At 38.7% G+C, this 19,672-nt stretch overlaps 1 protein-coding gene across 2 annotated transcripts in view; it reads left to right on the top strand.

Annotated features, from left to right (window-relative positions):
* Positions 1-18,823, top strand: part of kcnj14 (potassium inwardly rectifying channel subfamily J member 14) — a 31,486-nt gene extending 12,663 nt beyond the window's left edge. The window contains exons 1-5 of one of the 2 annotated variants that reach the window (XM_027286717.1): positions 4,739-4,830; positions 10,581-10,745; positions 10,859-14,012; positions 15,023-15,340; positions 16,078-18,823. In XM_027286717.1, coding sequence (XP_027142518.1) covers positions 12,954-14,012; positions 15,023-15,340; positions 16,078-16,308 — 1,608 coding nt within the window. In that variant the 5' untranslated portion in view covers positions 4,739-4,830; positions 10,581-10,745; positions 10,859-12,953 and the 3' untranslated portion in view covers positions 16,309-18,823. Of the gene's footprint in view, positions 1-4,738; positions 4,831-10,580; positions 10,746-10,858; positions 14,013-15,022; positions 15,341-16,077 lie in introns of those variants that run through there. The other variant, XM_019253929.2, reaches the window with a different exon arrangement.
* The last annotated feature ends 849 nt before the right edge of the window (positions 18,824-19,672 follow it).

Here is a 19,672-nt window from a genome sequence, read left to right as displayed (position 1 = left end):
AACAACAATAACATTTATAGACAGAATAAAACAATAGTGCAGTGGTGCAGAGTCCAAAGGATGCTACGTAGCAGGCCCCGACAATATAAAGAATGGACAGCGTATGTGTGACATCCCGTACAGGTTTCTGAAGAGTCATTTTGAAGCTCAAAATCTGTGGCACTCGCTGCCCTGTTTTATTAATTGTTTTATTATTTGAAAGCTGATTGTTGCACCATCTGCTGCAGTGGACACCTGTTACATGACTATGATAGTGAAAGTGCCCTTTCATTAAACTAATGTTGTGCTTTGTCACATAGGAATGCTCTCTGCTACATATTATATTCTGGGGTTTCTGCACCTCAAGTGTTTATATATCATGGGGCCAAACAGGCCCCGAGGTGTCTTTGTGCTACTGGGAGTTCACAAGAGGTTGAGCATGTAAAAACAAAATGGAGCCTGTGATCACACTCACACTCCCCTGAAAAAACAGTCTTTATTATTCTGTATATCTTCATATATTTATGCAGCACACCCAGATGAAGGGGCTGTAACATGTCCAATCAGTGGGTAGTCACAGTATGAAAAACGCCCCAACACGTAAACATTATCAGCTCCCTAACCTCTTCCTGGCTGTCCTTGCTTTCTTCATTCATTTCATTAATTAGCTTACCCATTTCTGAGCAAATTGACAAATTGCCTGCCGGTTGACCGTCCTCAGTCTCGTAGTCTTGATTAAATGGGCGGACATTTTCTTGTGTGTGACAAATGGTTGCAGGCTGATTCACAGCTTGTGAGGAGTTATTGATCCCCACCACCACCACCCACCATCCTACCCCGCCTGTCTGTCTTTACAGTTACACATCAAATTTCTTCTGTTCTCTCAACACTGAGCCAAGAGTTTGTACTGTGTCAGTACACCCAGAGATTTAATCTCAACTCACTGCTCCTGTCCTTTTTTTTCTACATTACTTAACTTACTTACTTAAGTATACTTCTCTATAAGATTCCATCTGATGTTTGAATGAGATTAAAGATGACAGAAAATAGTAGAGCTAAAAATGATTAGTTGATGGACAGAAAGATAATGTGCTATTTGGTCATCATATATAATTTTTCTTTCAGCAAAAATGGCAAAAAATTCACTGTTTCTGCTTCTCAAATATTAACGTTTTCTCTTTTTTCTTAGTTTTATATGTAAATTATAGTAAATCCAGTGGTGGAAGAAGTAATTAGATCTTCTGTTTAAGTAAAAGTAAATATTTTCTAAGTAAAAGTTGTGCATTCAAAATGTTAGTATAAAAGTTTTAGCAACAAAAAGTAATTAAAGTATCAACAGTAATACTATATTGTCTAAATATTGTTACTATGACTTTACTATTAATGTTGTAGCTGGTCGAGGTGGAGGTGATTTTACCTGTTACCATCTGTCAGTTCAACTATTAACAATATACAATTTAAGAAACTCAGTATAGGTGTATATTATTTTCTAGGTTAAATCTGAAAAGCTGTAATGTAGTGGTGTAAAAAGTACAATAATTTCCTATGAAATGTAGTGGAGTAGAAGTAGAAATACAAAAACATGAAAATTGTACAGTCCTTGAATGACTTCCCAAAACATATTGAACAAAACATTTTAAGGTGTCACCTCAGGATCTTGGAACTATGAAACTGAAAATAATCAGAAGATTAATCAATAATGAACATAATCTCAATTTAAAACCCTCAAAAATAACAACAGATCTCATTTATAGATCTAGTGGCTCCTTGTCCTTGAAGTGACTCAGCAGTATTTTTGTCACGGGAGGATCTGCACACACTTCATCCTCCTTGTGTGCAGTGCAGGGGACCTTTATTCTGTGTTGGCCCCTGAAGTAAGTCTGCAGAGGGCAGACGCCACACATTGAACCAATATGCGCTTACCCTTGAAATCACGGAGCATTAGATTTGGACCTTGTGTGACCATGACAAAATCTGGAATCTGTTACAGCAACACTGAACACTGAGTTTTTTTTGCTGCTCCATCTGCAGAAATCAGATCAGCCTTTCACAGGCCAACGTGGAACGTTATCATAGCAGCAAGCATCTAACCAGTCAGCAGGGAAATGGACTTGTGCTTACAGAGCAGGATAGTTTACTAATGCCTTTCCCATGATTTACTATGACTTGGTGTAAAAACTAAGTAATGAAATAGGCTGTAAAAAGACTTAAATCACACTTTTCCTTCATGGAAAACTCTTACTAATATCAAAATCCAGGTTTTCCTTTAAAAGAAACTCTATAAACCCAAGTGCGTACGCAGGTATTGTTCCTCCCTTGTCAACTCTGATTAGCATCTTTCAAGTCATAAAAAACACCCTAAGGTGTGAAGTTTAGAGTCTGCACAGCTGCTGGTTTTAAATCTTAGTTTGTAATTTGGTCCTAAGAAACCAGGTGCATAGCCTCTGGTTAATCTGCAGCCATCCAGTCTGATTAGCTAATCACCAGCTTAGAGTTAAAACTTTCAAGTTTTCAAGCTAAACCGAGGCATTGATCTTTAACTGCAGGCTCCCTCGTGGATGCCAAAAATTGTTTCAATCTGCCCACTGGTGGCTCAGAGTCAGCATTGCATCCCTACGTGCTCATCCAATAATAATTATGGAGTAATTATGCAGCGCTCCAGTGAGGGCACACACATCATGGGCTCATACCTCTCCTCACTCCGCCACCCTGCTGCAGATATATCACATTAAATGATTCATTGTAAATACCACCACTGAAAGTAGACCATGATTGAAGCCGAATAGTGGAAATGTTGACTCACTGTTGAGCAGCTAGAAATGAGCGCCGCTGGTGATTTTATGCTTCATTTCAAGTCAAACAAGTAAAAAGGAAAGTTTCATTCCAGATGTACATATATTTTTCTTTTTTCTTTTGTTTATTTTGCCAGCAACAATTTGCCACGATCAAATCAAGTCAAACGTTTAACGTTTATATGACACAAGGAAGTCCAGTCACCGTTTACCAGAAATTTTCATGATTTTATTGGAGAATTTATTGTGTAGAGATGACAGGAAATCAGCAGAGATGGTAATAATATAAATTTAGCAATGATGTAACTAACATTCATGCCAATACAGCTTATTTGAATTTGAGACATGCAACTAATGCATTCAAGCCAGGAACGTGAATTTCAGCATCTTAAATCTTGCCACCATGTCAGCCTCACAAACTCTGTTTTTCTTTGACCCACTTCTCATCAGGAAAATTCAGGTATTCAGGCAAGTTTTCCATTCCCAGAGAAACACCTCTAAATTGGTTTTAAAGTACTTTTCTGCCATGTTTGGATTTCCCAACAACCAACCTGATAGACAAAAACAAACAAAGATACCATTTGCAGATACCGTTTGTCCTGTGTCTGTTGTAATTATATTTCATCATATATTTTCACCTCTTATAGTTCTCCTAAATGTCACGTCTTTCTAATCATTTACAAATTCTGACATCGTAACGCCCTCCCCTGTCACTTACTCTCTCTCTCTCTCTCTCTCTGCCTCTGTCTCCTCCTCCTGCACAGTTTTCCATGGGTCAATTGTAGTTGGTGTTTAACACTTATGCAATTTAAAATGACAGAGGTTGCCCAGTTACAAATGTAATCTGTGTACCATTGATTGTTTTTTTTGTTTTTTTGTTTTTTTCATGAATGCACAGGGCTCTGATGTCCAAATGTTTAAATGTTGGATGCAGCAGATTGTCATAGCTGCTGCATTACGTCACAGTACATCACATTACATTTCTTTGCTGCTTGTCCCCGGTTGTCTTCAATCTGATCCCTATTCTCCACAGAATGACAGAGCTCATGGCATCATAGGTCAGTCTCTTGGGCACCTGGGCTGAGATTAAATCAGATTAAGTATTCGTAAACACACACACACACATACTCACACAAACACACAAAGTAACTCTGTAATCTGTCTATAGCCAGTGGTCACTTTGTCTCTCTATCTTTCTGTCTGGTCTTCAAATTTAAATTCAAACAAATTAACTTTATTGTCGTGACTCTAATTAAGACCAGTGTTGCACAACCATTGTGTGTAAGGTTCACAGTGTCAGAAAGACTTCCAGAATATTCAGTGAAATAACAATAACACAAATCAGAATTATTTATAGTGTTTTTACAACAGTCACAGGCAACATTTCATTCACTGTTGTTACATTAATCTGACTAATCTTGATAATTAATAGCCTTCTTATACACATTACATACTTAGATATGTACGGGTGCAAGGTACAAGTGTACATGTATTGTATGTCCTCCCTTTATTTGTTTGTTTGTTTTGATAAAATAAGAAGTCTCCACTATGCTAAATGTGTATTTTCTTCATCAAAGTTGATAAAGACAATACAGATTTTATATTATAAACGTAAAGTAAGATTTAGGACATTTCTGCTATAATCAACAATTTAAATTAAAATATATATCTTTAAATCAATACTGAATAGTTCATTAATAATTTTGATGTGAGGAGTTTTTACTGAAAATAAAAGCCTATTTTTAAAAGAACTAAATGATGATCGATAATCAATAATCGGCGCGTGTCACACATCTAAACTGTAATTTAACATCAGACAGTTTGTTGTGACAAGGTCAGAGAGGCGCGTGCTCGTCTGTGATTGGGGACAGACAGCAGTGTGACGTGAGCGCGCTCATCTCGGGGCTCGCGGGCAGTTGACAGAACTGGCAGCACAGGACAGCTCGCGCAGGGTTTTTAATCATTGTGTTTTTTTAAAGTAATTAATCAATCGTTAAATTAAAGGAAACTTAAAATAAACTGACGCGTTGAATTACCGAGAGGAAAATGTCAACTGCGGGTAAGTGCTGATTTAAATTCACTGAGGAAGAAGTTGTCAAGACATCGCTTTTGTTGTATATGATGGATGTGCTGTCTGTAAGCAGCCTGTGAACTTTAAAAGCAGGTGAACTCGTATATTTTAATTTATAATCCGAAAAGAATCAGAAAGAGGTGAAAACATCTGGGTGTTTATCATATCAGTGCTCACTGATGAATTTGAGTTTGCTCCTTTCTCCAGATGGGAACTTGAAAATACGATGTGATTCTTAAACTCTGCGTCTCTGTCAGGTTTGAAACAGGCTGTAAAATAATAATGCTCCTTAATGATGCTCAAACTTGTTTTTTCGCCATATTTTTGAAGCCATTTTATTGTTTATTTGGAGTAAGCTTTAAATTACACACATTTACCTCAACTTGTAGAAGATGATGTGAAACCTAAACAGAGAGTCTGTCAGGTTTGAATCAGGATGTCTCTCTCAGAATCTGATTTAAAATAATGCCCAGAAAAACGCCCAAAAGGATGCTCAAACAGTTTTTCCTCCATATTTTAAAAGCCATTTTATTGTGCATTTGGAGTAGACTCCTGTCTACTACCTTAATTTGTAGCCAGCTGTGCAGGACTGGAAGATTAATAAAAAATAAAAAATATGTTACTGTTAACAGTGATGAAGCAATGACAGAGAGAGAGAAAGAGACTACTGAACAGATAAGGTTGGTGATTATTTAGACTTTAATCCTTTTTTCTTTTGGTGAGCTGTGAACCGATAGAAAACACAGCTTTGAAATAGGCAAGCAAGAGATAAACCGCTTTGAAACACATGAACAGTACGGTACACATTTCTTTGCAAAAATTGACGGAGTTCACACAGTTGGATGTTTAAAACATTAATTGTAACACTAGTTGAGTTGAAATCAAGTGGCAAGACATTGCTGAGGGTTTTCATCAGGAAGGCACATGGGGTAAAGAGATCGGACCAAAGCACAGGATTATAAGATGACAGCTGCTGGTTGTCTTATAAAAAGTCCTCATGGTTTCATTTTGATTTGTATTGTAAAGCAAGCTTCAGTCAACTCACTGTTTTTCTTAATGTTAAAAATTTTAAGATAACCAATGCATACATCCAGGGCAGTTAGCAAGTAAACATTATTGCTAATGCCGTTAAAGGGACACTCCAGTAATTTATGTGACAGTATTGCACTTGAGTAAAATTAGGAGACATGGGAGTGACAGATAAACCAAAACTGATGACACAAGGCCCAAAATATCTTGTTTTTAGTACCTATTATGGGTTAAGCTTAAAAAGTCTCGGATCCTACACTTCCCATAATACAGTACAACTGAATTTTGATAGACCCTCTCTGCTTGGTAAACGTCATCTTTCAAATGTCATCTTTCTTTTCTTTTTTTTCTTTTGGATTGTTTGTTATTCTATATGTACATTAAAACATATCATAATGTTTGCTTTTCAAAAGAGGTGCAATATATAATCGCACTTTATATTATTATAGTGTGTCCTTTTGTGTCTTACTCGAGACATTTTAACTGCTTTGATTACTGTATTTGGCATTTTTCCAGTTTATGACTGTGTGACATTCAAATTATGACACACACACACACACACACACACACACGCACACACGTACTTAAGGTGCCAAAACTTTACTTAAAGAATTGAACAACGTTGCGTGTTAAATGTACTTGCAGAATATTAAAACCATACACACATTTTATAAACAGATAGCCACATCAGAACCAGATATTCTGAGGAGCCCTAACATGGCGTTGTTTTGTTGTTTTTGTGAGTGTTTGTGATCACCTGTGTTGTGAGATGTAAGGAGAAAGCTCTGAATAGTGATTAAGTCTAATTAGTCTGGATTGCGTCCTTGTCAATGTTCTGAAATTTTTCTCTTGATTAGAAATGAGTTGTTCAGAGTTTTAACCAGCATATTTCAACCTGCACAACTCCCCGGATTAACATGTGGTCATCATCATACAGTGACCTTGATCACTGCACACAGCTGAAGGAGTATAAAAAAGTTTCAACTAGATGGAATAATGCCCGGCACCCAGATTATTCCACACTTGTGCTTATTATCAAGTGTGTGCGTTGTTCATCAGTAAATTCGAAAAGGTTTGCCCACTTCAGAGCTGAGAGAGTTTAGGGAACTAACTAATCAACCTTAACCATACACAAACAGATTCTACCATGACATGGTTTTCAGGATGATAATGATCTTTGTTTTTTGACTTCAAGATTATACTTCTGTGATGATTATAATTAAGACTCCTCACTAACACACTTGGACTGGGTTTGGAACGTTGATTCACTTCAACTGGGTGGAACATTGATTCACCATTAACTTCAAACTTTTTATGAGAAAAATGTAAGCACGAATGAAATATTAAGTTATAATGCTATATACACAGACAGACTCAAGTCTAATATTACCTAATGTTCAGTTGCTCTTTATGTTGCAGCGTCCATTACTGTTCTGTGCTGCAGCTATCAGCTGCAACATATGAATATTGCCACCAGATCAACACTAGAACTGTATTGATCAAAAGCAAGGTCACTGCACTGTTGTAATGTCACTGTGCATTTGTTTGATAGTCGCATGCAATGCAGTTACAGCTGTTGCAGTAGCTGCTTTGTTCACATTGTACATTATTAAAATCTGCCTTGTAATGTGAAGTTTAGCAGAATAATTAAAGAGATGTAGAAAATAGACCTGAAACAGAGTAAATCTGACACTGTGAGAGAGAGACCCAGTCTGTGCTCTGGTTTCTAACCCTCACAGATCAATAACGAGTATTGGCATCTCTGTATGTAGAGGGGAGGTTTTGAGGGTTTTGTTTTGTACATTGTGTGCACTGTGTTGATTAAACCGTCATGAAACCATGCAACCAAATTTAATAATATAGAGTAAAAAATGTTTCTACTCAGACCGTTGTTTTTAGAACATAAGAACAGGAATTAGGTCACATATCGCATGTAGAAGAAGAGTCACAGACAAAATGAAGAACATGGTTTATTCAGAGCCTTTTTCAATGACACTGAAATCATATTCCCTGTGGACCTAATCTGACCACATAACACCTTAATATGGTCAGATAATCTGGATAAAAAGAACAGGGGGAGAGACCCACTATGAAAAAAGAGCGAAAGATAAGTGGTGAATGTGGATTCATGTGGTCTTGCAGGAAAATTATGAGCATGATCGTCAAGATAGATGTCTTTCTGTACATTTTGATGGGTTATTAATTAGACAGGCTTCAACAGCTTCCTGACAGCAGCTTGTGATCATGGTTGCCCATGCATCAGTGGCTACTTTCCTGTTTTCAGCAATTGTTGGGTTATTATTTGGTCAATAAATGCTGCCCAGTCAATGCTTTATTTGTATCAGAACCATTATTTGCTGTTAGAAGACTGAACATAGATACATAAGGAAATACCTGGCTTAAGATTTTACTTTAAGCTGACGATGTCATTCACTTTATTCAGATTCTCAAGTCCATCAAGTCCATTTTAGTACAGTTAATGATTGTTATGATGATTGATACGATGAGAAACATTAACCTCAGCTATCTCCAAGCCCTTTTGTTGGCCCTCTATCAGCTTTAAGTATTATTATTACTATTCATAAATATTGTTTCTACTTACATCTGTGCTGCCACCTACAAATGTTTCTGGTGTTACAAAATGTATTACAGAATGGTGTCAGAGCTGCAACTACTTTGATTATGAATTAATCTGCCGATTATTTTCTTGATTAATTGTTATTTATTAGGTATACAAGTCTATAAAGCTGTGTTTCCACTGTATGGTGCAGCTTAACTCACTTTTGGTATCGGGTACTTTTCTCAACGTGGTTTTCCACTGCAGATACCCCTCAGTGCAGGCAGGATCTTAGCTGATCGTCATAACAACACCACGTGAAACATGCCTTGTCATCAAACTCTTTTCAGAAAGACAAAAGACTGCTGAGAGTTTGTGTATTGCTACTGTACATCAGAGTCCAGATAACATTGGTTGTAATGTGTTGCATGAAAAAGTTTGAGGTGATGTCATCAAATGTTTTGTTTTGTACGAAAAACAGAAACGTAAAAAACAATAATTTCTTATTTTGAGAAGATGGGACTAGAGAAAATGTTGAAGTTTTGCCTGAGAAGTGACTTAAATGTTTAATAGATCATAAGATATAAATGAATAGTTGTTTTCCTGTTGATCATTTATTGAGTTTATTTTTGAGTTACAAATAAATTGCAGCTGTAGCTCTAGATTCTATGTCAAATGTATGTTAAATCACATGCCCAGTTCAGTCAACAATTATCCACTGTTATGCAGAAGATCTGTTTGGTCAAAGGACTCTCAAACATCCCCATCACGTTTCAGCCTTTATCATTTAAGGCAGGACTGCAGATCAAATGCTGCTCTGTGTGACAGTGTGAAACTTCACATGGACAACTTTCACAGACACCCCTACATGAATGTTCTTATAAGTTATTTGAGACATTTGCCACCTCACATTGATAAGGTTAGGCAACACAAAGACACATGCAACCTCACACTGCATATACCCACACACACACTTCCCTCATCACCTCCTTGAGGTACTGTCATCGGTAGTCCGAAGACACTTCAACCCAATCACAGAGATAGCAAACCTGAGAGCATGTTCATCTGGTAGTGTTGGCAGGGACTACAGTGGAGGCTTCAAGGTCAGTACTGCCTCCTCACACATTTGTTCATTATCCTAACATGAAGTGAACTGAGCAACACAAGCCTGGAAGAATCTGTCTTTATCATTTTGTAGAAATTAAGACCACACAAGGTTCAGAGTTCAGTCTGAGTTCAGTGTTGGCCCATCACTTTTTTACTATTACTTTGATAATGTTTCACCAAATTTACTACATTTTTGCAGTGTAATAAAATCATCAGTAGTATTATATTCATGCGTTTTGGTTGAGCCTTTTAAATCCTGGACTGGTTTGCACACTTTAACTTTTATGGTGTGTTGAAGCTGCAGTAGTGACAAAATAAAACATGATCTTCATGCATGTAATCAGTATATATATATATTTTTCTGAGCCAGCTTTGTGTAATGCCATTTATACATAATAGTCTTACACATCAGGAGACAATTATGCAGCTGATTGTTTTATCTTAAGTACACTGGCCAAAGGATGCATTGCATTGTTTATTTTTCCACATGTAATGTGGTTATGTCTCAGATTCTAGTAAAAGTATTGATCAGTTTCAATTTGTAGTACTTTTTCCTATATTATCCTAAATCCTGTTTGTGATAACATATGATACCTGTGTATTTATAAATACTCTAACCACTTTCTATAACAGTAGTGGTTCTTATGTAAGTCCTCAGAGGATTAGCAAAACCATCGGTGAGATTACCGGAGTCACAAGCGCAGCTGTAATCCACAGCATAGACGTACCACCTCTTCACCCCCAACCAACCCTTCATCTGAGCTACAATCCCAGTCTCATCCTTTGCCCAAGAAAATCCGCTTCAATACTTCCAGTCTATTGGCTTTAATCCACTATTGCTTATTTGTCTAAGATTACCCATCCTGTGCCACTTAGTTCTTAGTTCGTAGTTCAGAATTTTGAAGTTAAAAGAGGTTTCTTCATAATAGTACAATTTACCTGTCATCCCTTTAAAAGTATTTTGTGATGAATACAAGCTGCACATCAGAATACACTGTGAGATATAACAACATTTTTCTTTCTTTCTCTCTGTCTCCCTTCACAGGCTCCATCGTTCCCCGAGTACACCTAGGGGACATTTTCCCTGTTGACCTGAGTTTGCTCCTTTGAGTTAAGACTGTCTACACGAAAACCTCCACCATAATGGACCAGTAAGATAATCCAGTAACAATCCAAGGTCTGCATGAGAGAAACCTAAGAGATACACTCGGTAGGTTTCTGATAACCATCCATTTAGATATTTATCATATACAGCATGCATATATGTTAATATGTGCAACCGTTTCAATTAATTATTTTTCTGTTTGTTCATTTCTTTTCAAGACTGGCAGTGTGTTAAACAAGAAGGTCCCAAGGGATTCAAAACAGACAACCGGCATCTCAGTAAAGAGAACTGAAAAGCAGCAGACTCTTCTGTTGTCTTCTCCTTCCCCCAAAGCTCAATGCTTTAACTGAGCATGTGTCATAAAGAGAGGACAACTCACAAGCAAAGATGAACCCTTATGTCACCTCACACTTTAGGAGGGATCTTTTTCCCCATTTCCATTTGTTGTAGACTTTTGTCGACCCTGCTGTTACTGGTCGAATGAAATGGGCTCTTCTATATTTGTACAATTTTAGCAATAGTTGCTGTCTATTGTTGCTCTTGTGTGTTGTTCTTGCACTCGCCACAGTGTAGGGTTTGATTGTGTCTGCTGATCCAAACAGACTGGATAACCATACTCTTGTATACTTGTCAGGATTTAGCAGTAGAGTTCTCTGGAAATGGTTGGGCAAGGTAAATACTAACACTACAAGTATACCTGATATTTTTGCACATTTCTCAGTTTTTCTATATATTAAGGAATAATGTATGCAAATGCATGATTTTTTAGATTAAGTATTTTTGCTGCACTACATTATCCTGCGTGTTATTTCCGCACTAGATCTGCATATGATTTTGTTTGTGGATCGTCTCTGATGTTCATGTAGCCTTTTGTGAACTGGTTCAAACAGATGCTGAGTTAGAGAGCCAACAATCTAGGCCAGCTGGTCTATCAACTTTGGCACCAGGCCTCCAGAACAAATGTTGAAAACTTCCCCAGGTGACCTGTGTGCTTACCATTTCCCTCCATATATATCTTCCACTTAAAGCTGAGAGCATGAGTAATATTGGAGATAGATCAAAGTAATCTCTCTCTTTCTCTGTCGTTTTCTTCCCTTCTTCTTATCTTTTCTCAGCCGTAATGCTGAACTCTAATGAGGTATGTCTGCTCTGAGAGACTAACTGTTGCAGGTGATTGCTAACAGCCGTGTAGTTCAGGTCAATATTATCTAGGCAGTCATTCGGTCAGTCAGTACACAAAGCAAGTCTTCACCAAATCAACAATGGCGATCAAACAGATATGTCGACCCTTTGAAAGACAATGTGAAATTGTTAAAGCAGTGACATGACTGAAAAGGAAATGGCAAACAAAACATGGTTCTTTCAGTTGGGACCCTCTTGTTAGGTAAAAGTGACGTTTCCTTAATTTGTAAAGGAAGACTAGTTAAAGTCTGATGAAACTGATACATTGTGTAAACCTGCTTATTAAATTGTCTGTACTGTATTCAGTGCTTTATCCAGAATGTATTGGCACTGAATTGTGAATGATGATTTACTGAAATTACTGTATTCTTTGTTTTTCTCATGCCCATACCAAGAAGTTGTGAAACTGCAAAGAACTTTGATCGTAAGAATTAGCATGTTTTTTGTGCTTTTCTTGACAGCATGTTAAAAATGATTTTATCATATCATCCCATTTAAAGTCAATTTGATCTGTATGCACCTTGTCACAGTATTATGCAAGGTATCCTGTAATGAGCTGTATATCCTTGACATGTTTCCTACTCGCATTATCCTTTTGTAGCTTTTATCAATTGATACCTGCTCGTGGCTTCCCCTTTACTGTTTTGGACTGAACAGAACCAATCCTGCATGCTTTTGTGATGTCTGTTGAGGTCACTCCAGCCCTACAACTCCTTGTCAAATTAGTTCTTGCAAACGGGAGGTAACAGTAATAGACTCCTTAGGCTACTGCTGACATCTTTCTTCTAAGCTCGCCTCACGTTACTTACCTTAGTGAGTATTATCTTTAAGGACATTGGTTGCTAATAAATACACCTGTGGACCTAATTCAAGAAAGCCCACTTTGTTGCTGAGGGATCTATCACAAGTTGGGAAAAGTAAACAAGTGTTTGATGTCCAATGGCCTTGGAGGGAATTATCCTCTTGTTGGCCACTATAGACTTGCAATTATCTCTTCAATAAGACAGATTTAAAGACTGACTGTGTTGTGAAGCTCCACAGACTTTTGACTTATCAACAATCAAATCAAGGCACACTGTGGAATACTGAGTAACTGAACTTCTCCATAAGAGAGAGGAGACTTAATAGTGCATGATGGGGGCGGCACGTGTGAAACGCCGTTTCAGTGCTGTGGTTGATGGGCCTGTGGAGGAGGAGGAGGTCATGAGGCTGGCACAGAGTGCTGCAGATACGGCTAGGGCAGGGGGGAGTCCAACAGGGTCAGGGACCCCAACCAGCCCCTCCCCGATCCATGCCCTGAACGGCAGAACTCTACCTCTCCAAAGCAACACCAACAATGCGCGGAGGCAGAGTGCCATTGGAGAGTCAGTTGGAGGAGATGCAGGAGAAGGCGGGGTGAGAGCAGGAGGAATGTGCTCAGGGCTAAGGAGTGGAAGAGGCAGTAGTGTAGGAGGAAGAGGTAAAGGCCGGTCATCCTCTGACCAGGATTCACTCTCTTCCCCCTCCACTACCAGACGCCGGCGCACCAGGCGTTCAAGCCGCCGGCCCCGACAACGCTTTGTGGGCAAGGACGGACGCTGCAACGTCACCTTTGTCAACATGAGCGAGAGGGGCCAGCGCTACCTCAGTGACCTTTTCACCACCTGTGTGGACATCCGCTGGCGTTGGATGTTGGTCATCTTCACCCTCTCCTTCCTTCTCTCCTGGCTGTTCTTTGGATTTGCCTTCTGGCTTATTGCCTCCATGCATGGGGACCTTTCCATTCGGCTTACCCCCAGCTCAGGTTCCTCCCTGGGATCAGGAGAGGCTGGGTCTGGAGGAGAGTCTGATAGAGAGGCAGTTGTTGAGGAGCCGTGCTTCCTCCAGGTGAACAGCTTCATGGCGGCCTTTTTATTCTCCTTGGAGACGCAGACATCCATTGGTTACGGATTCAGAAGCGTGACCGAAGAATGTCCCCTGGCGGTGATGGCGGTCGTTTTGCAGTGCATTTTGGGCTGCATTATTGACGCCTTCATCATCGGGGCAGTCATGGCAAAGATTGCCAAGCCCAAGAAGCGCAACCAAACATTGGTGTTCTCTGACACAGCTGTGGTGGCGCTGAGGGATGGGAAACTCTGCATGATGTGGAGGGTTGGAAACCTCCGCAAGAGCCACCTGGTAGAGGCGCATGTTCGAGCACAACTACTGAAGGTAAGTGGAGGGAGATGGATAATAACCATAATCAAAAAAAGAAAAAGGTCAGAAAGTACGAAAGTCTTTCCTGTTTGGAGGAAATGGTCAGAGGTCAATTGGAAACGGGAAAATGGACAGGGAAAAGTTAAAAAAATATATCAAAAAATAGAGTTTACTGCTGTAAAAGATAGTAGTAAACAGTTGCAGTAGACAGTTAGAGAGCGCTAAGACCATCTGGCTTGTATTCTGTGGACCACTGTTAATGAGAGCTTGTTTTATTTTCCCTCAGTGGTTAGGAAGATTTGCCATGGATTAACTTGCCCACAATTCTTCGCCATTGTCCTTTGTCATCTCATTTTCCCTTGTGCGTACTGTTTGTGGGTATACAGTATTGTACTATATGCTATTATGCCTATGTTTACCCTATGCCTTAATGTGGGTATTATTAAACATGTTTATTTTTTTGGTAATGTTTTGTCATCAGCTCCGTATGAGTACACATCGGGACGGTCACAATCTGTGGAATATTGAGGCTACAGCAGTTTGATCTCTTTTAATAGCATGACCGTATCAAAGTTCAGACCGGGCAGATGGGATTAAGTTTGCGAGGATCAAAGAAACACAGTTCTAAATATTGGTACTGGATATTTTTCCATTGTAAGGGTTGGGTGAGTGATAAGCCTATGCTTGAGTGGTATGACTAAAGACTTCCATAGTCAAATTCAACTAAATATAATAACTAAATACTAAGCTATTGGGTCAGGGTAAGAAATTTAATTTCCCGTGTTTTTCTCAGATGACCTTAGAAAATTTTATCAGGTGTATTTAAAATGACAGATGAATCCCCTTTTTTTCTATACCATGCTGTTGCATTTTATAACCAGCCTGTTAAATATTGTAATTCCTTTCTAGTATAATATATAATATATCCCCATGTGAAGATCAATTCTGCAACATCATAACAACTGATGTGCAAGGTTTTATGTAAAGAATAATTACTTTATTTTACTCTCTCTTCCCAACTTCAGCCAAGGGTGACGGAAGAGGGAGAGTTCCTCCCACTGGACAATGCTGACATCAACGTGGGTTTTGACACTGGCACTGACCGCATCTTCTTGGTCTCGCCAGTTACAATTGTCCACGAGATCAACGATGAGTCACCCTTCTTCGAGATTGACCAAAAGACTCTGGAGAATGATCCTGACTTGGAGGTAGTGGTCATACTCGAGGGCATGGTGGAGGCTACAGCCATGACCACACAGTGCCGTAGCTCCTATCTGGCTTCTGAAATCCACTGGGGACACCGATTTGAACCAGTGCTCTTTGAGAAGAAAGACGGCTACCAGGTCAGAAAGGAAAGATGGCGATATATACATGAAGTTTTGGTCCATTCCTTTACTATGGTTGGGAAACATGTTTTTGGCCACGATAGTGGTGTGGCTCTAATATGGTAACAGAGTAACCATTAACTTGCTAAACATAAGAATGTAACATTGTTATTGTGAGTATGTTAGCATGCTGTTGTTAGCATTTAGCTCAAAGCACATCTGTGTTGTGGTGAAATTGCTGAAGTCAATGGTCAGTGGTGAGGTCAGGAGGGAAGAGCCTCCGATGTCTTATGCTGTAATATTTACTGACGCTTGGCCAAGGAGAATTAGATAAAATCTCAAAGTGTCTCTAAAGTACTCTCTGAAGTCACTCTCTGAAGTGGCTGAGTCGGTCTCACATTCTGCCAAACTTTTGCTGGTGGTCAGACTTTAAACCTGTACAATTAACACCACAAATACTATACACCCAGAATCAGTCAACGAGAATGTATTTACCTATGTTAGTGTTACTGTCAGCACATTCTAGTCCGGAGACACCATTGTCTGTTTATGTTAATGTAATGCTAAGCCAAACAACTACTACTGCTGAGGACCTCAAGGCCCACACGTGACCCAGAGTAACCTAAGAATAGCCAATTCCACAACAATCTGTACCTGAATCCTCACAGTGCTGCTATCATGGGTGTAGATTTCTGTCTTGTTAGCATCAAATAAAATGTGCACTGAAAGATTCTTGTCCTCTGTCCCTTTTTCAGGTGGACTACTCATTCTTCCATCGGACGTATGAGATCCCAAACACACCTTCATGCAGTGCTAAAGAGCTGGCTGAGCAGAAGTACATTCAAAGCTCATGCTCGTCATTCTGCTATGAGAACGAAGTGGCTCTGCAACTCGTCTCCCCAGATGATGAGCCTGACAAAGACCCTGAGTGTCCCTCCCCACCGACCCGAAAGCAGTCCCTGGCAGAACATCTCCACTATAACTGAACCCCTGAGATAGGAGGCCTTAAGGAGAAAAAGACAGGAGGATGAAGATTTTAGAGGAAGAAAAGGCAAAACAAAAGGGTTAGACAGGTAGAAATCTGCAGACCAAGAGAGACAGGAATGAGAGTAGATAGGACCAAGGAATTGCCAGTGTCAGGATAAAAGATAGGGAGTCCAGAATAAGAGCAAGTTATTTAGAGAAGTTCTACTCTACAGATTAACACAGAAAAAACGAAAGCATATGGACAGATAGAGGAACAGCTTGGGGTCAGTCTATAGGGGAGATGGCTTACAACACTGACCAAGTTGTCTGATTGGTCCTGGCAATCTTTAAAAATCATTAAAAACTTGTCTGCTAAGTCTCTTATTTGGCCCATCACTACCACAACCAACCTGCTCATCTGTCTTTAATGCCTGGCAGAATACACAACATCACCCCATGGTGGCTCTAGCTTGGAACTGCAGCCTTCCAGTTTGATAATCGTGACCTCAATATGATGTGGCTTCTCTATGAAATGAATGGTAGTGTACCTACTGTGGTACAACTCAGGAATGTTTTCCACTTTACTGATTTATCATCTAAATGCTCTATTTTCTTATGGTAAGTATGAATAGTGCACATTTTGTGATACTTTGATCTTGGGGCAGTTGAGTTGAGTATTATGCCAGGCTATACTCCTAGAGCCAAAGCAGAGCAACAGTAACATAGAGAAACAGCTGAAAACTAGCAGCGGTTTTGAGCAGTTCCTTTCCATGTTACATGCTGTATGTTGTTTGTTTTTTGGCTTTTTTGTGTCATGAAAAAAAGGTGCACTGATTGTATCTTGCTTATTTAATCTAACATTTTATATTGAAGTAATTGGCATGTGGTCAGAGGAAGCATGGGTTTGTTAGAAATGATGATAGATGATAAAGTTTGTGTCCAGGCAAGTTATTACCATACATTTTTTTCTTGCACTACTATCTACATACAGTATTGTCTCTGTTCTGTGTTGCTAAAATCAACCACACTGTATTGTTTTGCTTTGTTACTTTTGGATTCTAGCACTTAGTGACTGTAATGTTTTAAGTGTCTTGGCACTTGGAAGACCCTTGACAGTTCGGACTGAATCCAAGGCAAAATGGGTTGCTCTCACTTACTCTGTGTCTATAAGAATAAAACAGCTGTCTAAAATCTGCACACGGGATAAGGATTGAACTGGAACTTCACCATGTTCATAAATAATCCTGTATTTTTGTTCCCATAAAATCATGTGACCATACTGTAATTCTAATGTGTTACAGTTGGTTTCTGTCACAAATTGTGTGAACAGTGTAGTGAGTGGTGCCTTCATAACAAACCAGAGATATTGCAACTGGCCCTTCATCTGCAGCAGTTAATTTCATGTTTAAAATGTGCTTTTATTATGTGTATTTTCATGATGATACTTATGCAAGTGTTTTTTTTTTCAGTCACTTTAACGTTCACAGTATGTTGTTCTAGGTAGACAAAAATGTCTATGCAAATTAATTACTGTGAATCTGCTCAGTAACTGAGTAGTCTCAATATAAACATGCACTTAAAGAAGCTTAAAGCTGTATTGTATTGTAGAATATTTAATAGTTGCACTTTGTAGTTATATTGAAAAGCACCTGGAATGTTCTTGTTTATTTTAGATCCTGTAATAAGTTGCAGTAAATTATGCCACCTGAGTATTTAAGTGTTTGATTACAGGTAAAAGAAAATGTAACTCAGTGTCAGGAGTGCAACATGATATTTAGTGTTGACCAATAATCAGCCTGACCAACGCACAACCTGGAAACTTGTTCTTTGTACTTTGCACAAAAGTAATACATGAAGACTAATATCACTAAAGAAGCTCTATAACAGCACAGTAGTGTTGCTGGATCAGTACAGGTTAGCCACAGTGCATCAGTCACAGTGTTTCACTCCAGTTGTTGAAAGATTTATTCATGGTTACCTCAGGGAGGTTGAGGTATTGATAACATATTTCCGTTACAATTAGTGCTATTCAATGTTTGTATCCCCCCTTACATTTCTCCTTCATGGCCACCATGTTCTATTTATAGGCTGCACGGTGGGTCATGTCACTCACCCTGCCTCCACTTCCATGAAATGTAACTTGACCTTTCAGCAACGTCACTTTAACGATAGCACTTTTTAAACACCCCAGAAAGAAATAGACAGATAGATCTGGTCATTTCACTGGTCGCTTAGGATTCACAACTCAGACACTACATTTTTAAATCATAGGTATTTATAATATACATAGTGTAAAATACATAGTATACTGTAATACTACATACATTTTTAATGAACTAGTGACATGAAACCAATAAAAGCTGTACCTACTTTCCTTGGTTACTCTTCTAAAGAGAAAGGGAAACCTCTCTTCTCCAACATTGAACTGTAATTTCAGAGCTGCCTCAGGCACAGAGCACTTCCAAATGAAACTGAACTGTGTTGTAGAGCGAATAAAACACAGGGATTTATTTGCAATTATTGTGTGCTTCTTTATTTGTTCTCCAGTAGCTCTCAGCGTAGCTCACATCACACATCTACTGACCATTACACATAATCTTTGTTGCATTTTCATTTACAATGACCACATCAATGATTTTTTACAGGAATAAGTTAAAAATCTGACAGAGTGAAGTGAAGTCTTTGAAGATTCTCAGTCATCTAGGTCATCTTTCTTTGAGAAGGGTTAAACCTGGGTCAACTGGCCATTGGTTTTAGATACGTTAGGAGATTTCACCTCTCATTCAAGAGGCTTCTTCAGCTCTCTGTAGGTGGTTTCTGTAATCTGCAACTTTCCTAGCTATCGTCTTTTGTCAGTCTCAGTCTAAGTCTTCAATCAGAGGTGAAACGTCTTCATTGATCTACAACCAAATCCAGCTGCCCCAGATTTAACCTAAAAAAGAGTGACAAGTGAAATAACTGAGTTTTGATTGTGTTGTTAAAATTTAGCTAACAAGCTTTTACGAAACTCTATCACTGATGATAAATCAGAAGAATAAACCACTCCTTGTGAAAATAACTGGTCTTATAATAACATATATCTTATAGGCTAATCTATAGCAATGCACACATGAGATATTATATCAGCTGCATTAAGACACATCATATAATACTAAATAGAAACATATGTTATGGTGCACTTACAGTTTTTGTTTTGTTTTGCATAACTATGAGCTGCATAAAGCCACATTACACATAATTCCTCTAGGAATATCAGTAGCTATTCTTTGGAAATATCAATGTGTTTCTCTATTTCTAGGCTTGATTTTGTCAGTGTCATAATTCTTATACTTGTGACATCTATTACAGTGATGTTGTAAAATATAATTATGACCACAGTTACAC

This window comes from Larimichthys crocea, chromosome XIII, assembly GCF_000972845.2.
Source record: "Larimichthys crocea isolate SSNF chromosome XIII, L_crocea_2.0, whole genome shotgun sequence".
NCBI classification, from domain to species: domain Eukaryota; kingdom Metazoa; phylum Chordata; class Actinopteri; family Sciaenidae; genus Larimichthys; species Larimichthys crocea.
Note: the sequence above shows the minus strand (reverse complement) of the source record. Positions and strands in the feature narration are given on the sequence as shown.